The following is a 10,477-nucleotide window of genomic DNA, read 5'->3' as shown; positions in this document are numbered from 1 at the left end:
TCCCGACTTAAATGACCAAGCTTAAGAATCAATAAAATTGGCAACACCCAAGTGCGCCTTCAAATTCTTAAGTTTGACTCACACCCACACCCAAAGGGGTGCTTATCTCATAATAAAATTAGAAGACATAGAAAACAGAAGAAGAAAAGTGCATAATAAATACTTGAACTGAAAATAACACTTAAACTGTTGCCCACAGGGAGCATACAATGTACAGTAGCAAGAATTAAAGACTAAGTACGAAAATAAAATTAAAAGCAGAAATTAAATTTGTTCTACTGCTGTAGAGCTTGAGAGAATGCTCCAAGGTTGCTTAGCTGAATTGTTGATGGAGTGGATGTCTCCCAAATGAGAGAAAAGCTTCAATATATAATGAAAAAGTGAGAACCGGACAAACTCTTCGCCCAAAAGAAGAAAGTCTTCATCGACTATAAGGTAAAGACCTCCCATCACCACATGTTTACTTTTTCTGGCCTTGTCACTTTTTCTTGAAAAGTTGAGAAAGGTAAAGTCACCTAACCATTAAAATAATGAAAAGGTAAGGAAGATTTTTTCACTAAAATAATGTTAGGGGTACTTTATTGGCATTTTATAACTCAACCGGGCCCATTCTTCCAAGTAGCTCAAGATTTTCGGATCTGAATTCAGAATTAAATCCCATTAATACCCAAGAGAGCCAATATTTGAATTTTGTTCAAATCCGTCTTGAGGAAAATACGCCATAGGAAGAATGTGAGCATAAAGTTGGCAGTTTACGAACATCAATGGTTTTTTAGAAAATAATTAAATTCTTGACCTTTCATCACCTCTTAACATATTTTGGACCAAAAATACAGGATAGGAACAAAATGGGCACCAAAGACACAATAAAATAGGGGTATTGAACAACAAATAACTCTCACAAATTGAGACTTATCACATCCCCAAACTTGAGGTATTGCTTGTCCTCAAGTAAAAGAAAATAAAGAAAAAGACACCTAAAGAAAGGAACAAGAACAAAAAACTTACAGAAGGTGTTGGAAATTCGTCTAGTAAAGAAGATGTAGAATTTCCTTGCTTGATCTTTGTAGTGTTGTCGTTAATCAGATCAGTAGGGCTTTAGGGTTAGTGTTTTTGGCAATAACATCGTGTATCCCTCCCCCAAACTTATCCTATACTACAAAAGGGTTTGAAACAAAAGTTTTCGTTGATTCACTTTTGAGTACTTGGAAAAAGTTCGTGACCCATTTCTTGGAATAAACTTGCCCTTTTGGATAACTGGACTTTTTATTTTCGTCTTCCGATTTTTCGAAGACCGATTCTTCTATTTTTTTTTGTTTTGTTTTCCTTTCTCTATTTTTTCCTTTTTTTTCTTTTTTTTTCCATACCTCCCAATTTTTTAAAGGTATATATGTTTTGAACACATCCCCCCCCCCCAAACTTAATATTGACAATGTCCGCATTGTTGCAAAAGGGACCAAAAGGGTACGGGTTGGGTGCAAGGGGAAAAGTGTTTGGGCTTAAAATAGAAGGAGGGCCTACGTCCTCTTAACTTTAACACTACCAAAAATCATCCAAAGATGTTGTACCTGAAATGAACAATGGAACTAGACAAAACAAAATGAAATCCAACACCAATGTCATAAGTATTCACACAAAAGAAATGACGTTCCGTAAATCATACACAAAAGACGAAATAATAATTGTATCTGTACCCCAAAAAATATACCAAAAATAATGTTTTTAAAAGGTGATGATGAAAAGTCGAGAATTAAATCATTTTCATCAAAACTGCTTACTGTGGGCAAGCAGGGGCTGCATCCGCTTCCTTGGAGCTTTGGACAATAGGAGCAACAACGGGAACAACATCAGCAGGCATGATAGCAGTGGCAACATTGACAGAAGTATCAACTGGAACATGAGGAGCAGGAGCGAAAAGGGCAGCAACAACAGAAGTGACCGACAAGGGAGTCTGCAAGGGCGGGAAACACCGTACCTGGGGAGGGCATAGACCACTCAGAAACCTTGGAAGTTGGACCGTCGAGAGGGAGTCTTGACGCCCGTAAAGCTGTCATTCAACTCAGTTCCAATCTCGGGTATACGCCCAAAAGCGTGCATTTATCTTTTCTAGGTCCGAGACGCGGTCCTCTATGCTCCCCACCTTCTTCAATATCGCCTCCAATTTTTCATTCGTTTCTTCCCATTGGAGTGCCAAGACCGAAAGGCAAGTAGCCAACCCATACCCGAGCCTAAGGGATTGCTTGGAGGTGGCTCGGATGGACTGGCCTCATCATCGACAAAATGTGGGATCTCCGTAGATGGCTCGGTCATGGGGGTAACCAGTGGCTCAGTAACAGGTGTGACGGGTGGCTCGGTAGTAGCGGCAGCCGGTGGGTCAGAAATAGCGGTAACCTGTGGCTCAAGAACATTAACCGGTGGCACATTTGGTTGAACAGTCGTTGGCGTCATTGGTTCTTCCGCAACTCTCTCGACCGGTTTTTGCCCCGAGAGACTCTTTCCCAACGGTCGACCGTGTTTTGCCCCAAAAAGGGTGAGCCGACAACTATTGTATTCTCATCATTGATAGGGACCCTAGCCTTGGCCATAAGCTTTGTGATAAGGGCCGGAAAGACTAGGCGTGAATGCGTTCTTTAAAAGGCGGCCAAAGTAAATGCATGTATAATCGGCCCGAGGTCGATTGGCAACTCTCTCATGATACAATAAAAGAGGACGCATCGGTCCCTTGAGATTGTACTATCATGAATAGTGGGAATTAAGTTGTGTCGCAAAAACTGAAACCAAAGCCCCGCCTCCTTGTTGAGATGGCCAGCCAAAATAATTTGGCGCCGGTTATCCCTCGACCATCCATGATCAGGGAGCATAAGGAGGGATGCGATATCATCATCGGCAACTTCTAAAGTCCATTTCATAATCTGAGCAAACGAGCATTCCGGTGGAGGGATGAGTCCAAGGGCCGCATTAAGCTTCGACCTCGACCAATCAATTTTCCTACCCCGAATAGTCACCGAAATGCTTTTGGTGGTGCCAACGGCTGCGTAGAACTCGGTTACCCAAGAGACATTGGCCTTTAACGGGGCAACCACCATATGTTCCCATTGCAAAGCCACCAAATGGTGCTTGATAGCCATAAAAGAGTTGACCAACTTTGGGTCGAAGGCCCGTTCAAGAAGAATTTTATTGTTTTTAATACGGTCATACCTCTCTTGAAATGGTACCACTTTGTCTTTCTTTTTCTTTAGGCCTAGTTTCTTCTTCTATTTTGCTGCTGCCTTTCTCTTTTTGGAGGGTTTTGGTTTACTGACTTCCAAAACCTCCATTTCTGGAACTTCCTCTTCAATTTTCTCCTTCTCCCTAGTCTCCTCTGCCATATCTTCAACATTATCTAAATCCTGAGCCATCTCATCCTCATAATCACTGTCTCCAGGCACTGGTTTTGGTATTGGTTGTGGAACAATAGACTCTGAGCTTGAACTTGCAATACTTCCTGATGAGGATTTTGTGCTCACAGTCTGCCCACTGGGGGCAGTGACTGGTATTTCCTCAACAGGAGGTTCATTTTCTGTTTGAGTCTCTGGGGGTTGCTGTGGTTGTTCTTCTATTGTCTCAGGAACAGCAAAAGAAAACAAATCCTTTGGATTTGTAGAAGCATTTTCTTCAAAGTCAAATTGGAACTCCTCCCCTAGGGTATCACTAAGGTTAAGGTCGAAGTCATGTATGGTGGGTGGGCCGAGTGGTGTAGATGGAAGGGGAATAGGGGGCTGTTGAGTGGATGGAGGGTTAAGAGGCGGAGGAATAGGGGAGGTTGTAGGAGTGATAGATGGTGGTGTGGTTAGGGCAAGAAAAAGGGGTTTGGGTGTTGGATGGGGAAGGGTTATGGCGGCCGGCGGTCGTGAAGTAGACGAACCGACGCCGGTGGTGGTGGTATGTATAGTGGTGAATAGAGGAGGAGTTCGAGTGACACTTACCGGTATGACGACCGCATGATATTCGTCATAATCCACCCGGACAGCCAATGAATGACCGGCGCTGGTGCTGGTGAAAGGTCTCATCGGTGGTGCAAATGCAATGGGATCGGGCAAAAAAGGGTCTGAGTAAACCATCGGTGGAGCGTCTGGTGGTGCGACGGGAGCGGCGGAGGGAGGGTCGTCAACGACAGCCCGCCTAGTAGAGCGCTGAGTAGGGAGTCGGCCGGATGGGGGTCTTCGCGATTTTGCCATGGAAGAGAGAAAGGAGAAGATGAATAGTAAAAAAAAATATGTTTTCCCCCCTATTTCTTAGATATCCGGCGGTTAGGAGCATAGGGAACCGCCCCCTTCCATGCAAAACCTTTGTGTAAAAGATTTTTGATTAAAAAAATGAAAAAGCTTTTGTCCCATCAACTTACACAAGCCACCAAAATCAGAAAACTCATCATTTTCTTTCATTAAAAAATCTCATTTCTTTTTCTAATTTCCCTTTTCTTTTCCTTTGAAGATTATCCACAAAAACCCGCCAAATTCAAACTTTCACCAAAACCCACTGCAGAATGTGAGCATGAGATGCTTACCGAGAGCATACCTGCATGAAATAAACATAAAGTACGACAATTAAAAATATTTACAATATTTATAACAGATGGTTCGACAATCAATCAGAGAGATTTTTTGCGTGGATCTTGCATTCCTTCTGGGAAGAAATGTTTGACCCGGTGTCCATTCACTTTAAAAACCGTATTGTCTTGTGGGTTTAAGAGATCGATAGTTCCAAATTTTCCCACTTCAACAATAGTGAAAGGTCCCGATCATCTACATTTGAGTTTTCCGGGGAAAACCTCAATCTAGAATTAAAGAGAAACACTTTTTGACCTTTTTCAAAAATTCTCTGATTGATTATACGATTATGCCACATTTTCGTCTTTTCTTAATATATTTTGGCATTCTCGTAGGCTTGGTACCTCTACTCTTCCAACCCATTGAGTTGGAGCTTTCTTTTCTCTCCTGCTAGAGTCGCATTTAAATTTAGTTCCTTAATAGCCCAAAATGCCTTATACTCTAATTCCAACGGAAGGTGACAAGATTTTCCAAAAACAAGTTGGTACGAAGACATGCCCAATGGAGTCTTAAAAGCGGTACGGTAGGCCCAAAGTGCATCATCCAATTTAAGCGACCAATCTTTCCGGTTTGGCTTAACCACTTTTTCTAAAATATTTTTTATCTCACAATTCGAAAGTTCCGCAAGACCATTGGTTTGCGGGTGGTAAGCCGAGGCTACTTTATGTTGGATGTTGTACTTTTCAAGAGCGACACTTAGCACTTTGTTTATGAAGTGAGTCCCTTCATCGCTTATCAATGCTCGGGGTGTACCAAAACGTACGAAAATATTTTTATGCAAAAATTCCACTACCGTTTTGTCATCATTTCTTGGGCAAGCCTTTGCTTCTATCCATTTAGAGACATAGTCTACCGTAACAAAAATGTACTGATTGTGAAAAGACATGGGGAATAGTCCCATAAAATCAATATCCCAAACATTGAAAAGTTCGACTTCCAAAATATTGTTTAACGACATCTCATTTCTTTGGGACAAATTCCCCATGCGTTGGCATTGGTCACAACTTTTCACGAATTCAAAAGCATCTTGAAACATGGTAGGCCAAAAAAATTCGCTTTGTAAAATTTTAGCGGCCGTACATTATCCACCAAAGTGACCTCCGTATGGCGATGCGCGAAACTCCTTTAACAAAGCTTGGATTTCATCATCCGGGACACACTTTCTCAAAATTTGATCCGATCCCAATTTATAAAGGAACGGATCGTCCCAGAAATAATGCTTGCAATCGTGAAGAAATTTTTTTAAACCGATTTCCCTGAAAATGATATGGTTTAAGGCCACATGCAAGATAGTTGGTAATATCTGCATACCAAGGATRTTGTTTTTGAAAACTGTGTTGTATGGCCAAAACATATTCATCCGGGAAAACTTCCTTAATCTCTTGATTCCCCCCACTTGATACATTTCTTTCAATTCTAGAAAGGTGATCGGCCACTTGATTGTCACTTCCCTTTCGGTCAACAATCTTAAGATCAAATTCTTGCAACAAAAGAATCCATCTAATAAGTCATGGCTTCGCATTGACTTTGTTAAATAAATACTTTATTGCAGAATGATCAGTATGAACTGTGACTTTTGTACCAATCAAGTATGAATGGAAACGATCAAAAACAAATACTACAACAAGTAATTCTTTTTCCGTAGTGGTGTAATTTAATTGAGCTTCAACAAGAGTCTTACTTGCGTAATATATGGGGTAAAAAAATTTATTTTGCCTTTGTCCCAAAACGGCACCCACGGCCCAATCGCTTGCGTCACACATTACCTCAAAAGGTAGGGACCAATTTGGAGTGATGATAATAGGTGCCGTGACAAGAGCATTCTTGATTGTTTCAAAAGCCTTTTAACAATCAGAGGTGAACTCAAAAACTTGGTTAACATGCAACAAGTTACATAAGGGTTTTGCAATTTTAAAAAATCATTAATAAACCGTCGGTAAAGACCCGCATGTCCCAAAAAACTACGAATGCCTTTGACCGAAGTAGGTTCGGGCAATTGCATTATCACCTCAATTTTAGCTTTGTCAACTTCCAAACATTTCCTTGAAACCATGTGTCCCAAAACAATTCCCTCTTGAACCATAAAATGACATTTTTCTCAATTTAAAATCAAGTCATGGGTCTCACATCTCTCCAAACTTTTCTTCAAATTTTGAAGACAATTTTCAAAATTAGTGCCAATAACCGAAAAATCATCCATAAAAACTTCCATAGTATCCTCAATTATATCCAAAAAAATAAACATCATACATCGTTGGAAAGTGGCCGGAGCATTACACAAACCGAATGACATACGTCGGAAAGCAAAAGTACCGACGGGACAAGTGAAAGTAGTTTTCTCTTGATCTTCGGGTGCAATGTGGATTTGATTGTTTGCTGAGTACCCATCCAAAAAGCAATAAAACTCCTTTCTGGTCAAGCGATCTAGCATTTGATCTATGAAAGGCAAAGGGAAGTTATCTTTCTTAGTAGCTAAGTTCAATTGCCTATAGTCCATACAAATCCTTCATCCGGTAACGATCCTAGTTGGGATAAGTTCATTTTTGTCGTTGGTGATTACCGTGGTACCACCTTTCTTTGGCACGCATTGTATCAGACTTACCCAACTGCTACTAGCAATGGGTTATATAATACCTGCGTCTAACCACTTCAAGATTTCCTTTTTAACCACTTCTTTCATGATTGGATTTAGCCTTCTTTGAGGTTGTACCTTTCCATCACTATTTTCTTCCAAGATGATCTTATGTTGGCAAAGGGACAGACTTATTCCCCTAATATCAGCTATGGTCCAACCAAATGTTTTCTTGTGGTCTTTCAGCAAACTACTAACCTTTCTTCTTGCTCACTACTTAAGTTGGAAGAAATAATCACAGACAATTTTTCTCCTTCCATAAGATATGCATACTTAATGTGCGAAGGCAGTGGGTTTAACTCTAAGTTAGGTGCTTTTACAATGGACGGGGTTTGGGTTGGTATATCTTTAAAATCTAACTGTTCAAAGGCAGCTATGTTCTCAAGTAAGTCTTTTTCACAAATGTCTTCTGCCATGCCTACAGTGTCTCCACTGTGGACACAGTCGATCAAACTTAGATCTAAATCTTCACCTACTGAGTAAATAAACGTACAGTCCTCACTTTCCCCATTGAACGTAAGAGTCTTAAACACATTGAAAGTCACCTGCTGGTCGTTCACTCTCATGGTCAACTCACCCTTTTGTACGTCAATCAAAGTTCTACCCGTAGCAAGAAAGGGTCGTCCTAAGATGATCGGATTCGGCTTCATAATCTAACACTAGAAAGTCGGTTGGAAAGATGAATTTGTCCACTTTTACCAAGATGTCTTCAATTTTACCTTTCGGATATGCTAAGGACCTATCCGCTAGTTGCAAAGTCACGGTGGTAGGTCGAACTTCCCCTATTTCCAACTAATTAAATATGGATAAAGGCATGAGATTTATACTTGCCCCAAGGTCAGACAAGGCATGACCCACTTCTTTCCCTCCAATAGAACACGGGATGGTGAAACTTCATGTGTCTTTTAATTTTGGGGGAATTTTGCAAGTAAGAAGGGCACTACATGCCTTTGTCAAAGACATGGTCTCAAATTCACTCAGTCTTCTCTTTTTATTGAGGATGTCTTACAAAAATTTAACATAGCTAGGCATTTGTTCGAGAGCTTCTACCAAAGGTATGTTAATGTGGAGTTGCTTAAAGATGTCCAAGAACTTCTTAAACTGTACATCCACATTTTTGGCTTTCATCCTACCTGGAAAAGGTAAATCTCTCAGATCCAAATCTGTTGGACCGGTCTTTTTCTGTTGGGGTGTGGGCAGTTTTTGGCCACTGTGAGCAGTGTCAGGTGGAGACTGGGTGGTGCTAGAATTGGGCAGAGCTGCTGTTTTTGGAATAGAAACTGGAATTTGAGTTTCTTCAGCTGTAGGAAACAGAACTGGAAATTTCAATGTGTCAAAAGAATGTGAAATATTTTCTTGACAAATCGGTTCATTATGTTTCCTTTGTGGCACTAGAGTCTCCCAAGTTCTTATCACTTCTTAAAGTCACGGCTTTGACATGTTCTTTTGGTGTCTCTGTGTTACTAGGCAAAGTTCCTTGAGGTCTATTTTTGAGATCCGCGGTAAATTGGCCAAGTTGGGTCTCAAAATTCCTCAAGGTGGCATTGGTTTGGTTTATAAAACCTTTAAGTAAAGATTCAAGTAAACCATTACCTTCTGATGCATTTTGTTGCCTAGGTGCATATGATTGTGAAGATTGCCCATTTTGGTACATGTGATGATTACCTTGCATGTGATGACCACCTTGATGGAATCCCGGGGGATTTGAAGGTCGGTTTTGGACTTGGGTTGCCCCTGGGGGTTGAAGTCTCGGATTTTCGGCCCATGAAAAATTCGGATGATTTCTCCAATTTGGATTGTATGTAAGGGAAAATGGGCTATTTCTTGTGTGGTTCCCAACATAATTTACCGAAACGGGATTTCCGGGGAAAAACTCATAATAATGATTTTCACCACATAAAACACAAGATTCGGTCATGGAAGAATTGGACATTATGTATTGCACTTGACTCTTTTCCCCATTCAAATTTAAATTGTTTTTAACCAAATTAGTTAAAGCAACAATTTGAGCATTTAAAGACGAAATGGCATCAAGCTCATGAATTCCTGAGGCAGATTTAGAAACAACAGCATGAGGGTTAGACCATTCAGTATTATTATTAGAAATTCGTTCCAAAATGTCATACCCCTCGTTGTAGGTTTTAGTTGTGAAAGCACCACCGGCCGTTGCGTCAAGAATAATCTTAGCGGCACTGAAAAGTCCATTTTAAAAGGTTTCCAATTGAATACAATGAGGGATTTCGTGGTGAGAACACTTCCTAAGAAGGTCCTTGAATCTCTCCCATGCATCCAATACCGCTTCATCTTCTTCTTGGCGAAACGTCATAATCTCATTTCTAATTTTTACATTCCTCGTCGGATGAAAGTATTTTTTTAGAAATTTTTCCGTCAAATCATTCCAAGTAAAGATCGAGTTTGGTGGTTGAGAATTTAGCCATGCTCTAGCTCTATCCTTCAATGTGTAAAGGAAGTGTCAAGCGTAAGGCCTCTTGAGTAACTCCGGGAATTTTAAAATGATCCGTCATTTCTATAAAAGATTTCAAATAAGAGTGTGGATCTTCCGAAGATAATCCCCCAAACTGACCCATTGCGGAAATCATTTGAAACATAACCGGCTTGGGTTCAAAAGATGTTGCTGTCATTTCGGGACTACCAATTCCCGAGGCCAATTGACCAAATTCGGGAGTTGCGTAGTCCCGTATGCCTCTATTTTTGTCATCGACAATGTTAACCGTGGGTTCCCACTGAGGTGGATTATCCCCCATGGTACGGTTTAAAGTGGGATTTCGCCGATTGTTTCTACCTCTTTTTCGTCTCCTGATGGTTCTTTCTAACTCGAGATCAAGAGGTAAAAGATCACCGTGTTATAGCCGTGGCATACAACACAGGAACAACAAATGAAACAAATGACCAAGGCTCAAATGAAAATCAATATCTCAGGATAAAAATCGCGCCAATCCCCAGCAACGGCGCCAAAAACTTGATGCGTTATGATCGTAAGTGTGCACACAGTGGGCACAAAATCCCCAAAATGGCGGTGCAAGTGCACGCCGACACTCTGATCGCTTCAAGTAATAAAGTGGTATAGTACCAAGATMGTTTCCACAGGGACTGGACTTACCGAGAATCTGAGATTTTCATGAACTTCTTGAACATGTTTTGGTTTGAGAAAATATTTGAGTTTTGATTGTGCAAAGCTTAGAAATATGAAATAAACCTTTAATATTAAAAGATGGGTATGGGTGTAAGCTTCCCT

General features: G+C 40.7%; 1 protein-coding gene and 1 non-coding gene across 2 annotated transcripts; one reads left to right on the top strand and one right to left on the bottom strand.

Annotated features, from left to right (window-relative positions):
* Positions 1–3,254: 3,254 nt before the first annotated feature.
* On the bottom strand, positions 3,255–4,217 carry LOC112514787 (proline-rich extensin-like protein EPR1). The gene has a single exon (XM_025121390.1). The coding sequence runs from the start codon at positions 4,215–4,217 to the stop codon at positions 3,255–3,257; it is 963 nt and encodes a 320-aa protein (XP_024977158.1).
* A 5,241-nt stretch (positions 4,218–9,458) lies between these two features.
* LOC112515024 lies at positions 9,459–9,565 on the top strand. Its single transcript, XR_003069481.1, has one exon. It is a non-coding gene; the product is annotated as a small nucleolar RNA R71 (small nucleolar RNA).
* Positions 9,566–10,477: the final 912 nt, after the last annotated feature.

Source organism: Cynara cardunculus, assembly GCF_001531365.2.
Source record: "Cynara cardunculus var. scolymus isolate 2C chromosome LG 6, CcrdV1, whole genome shotgun sequence".
NCBI lineage: Eukaryota > Viridiplantae > Streptophyta > Magnoliopsida > Asterales > Asteraceae > Cynara > Cynara cardunculus.
This window is presented reverse-complemented; position numbering and strand designations above follow the sequence as displayed.

Bases quoted from the DNA above. Each gene is read 5' to 3' on its own strand.
- LOC112514787 (XM_025121390.1), bottom strand. From the start codon at position 4,217: ATGGCAAAATCGCGAAGACCCCCATCCGGCCGACTCCCTACTCAGCGC.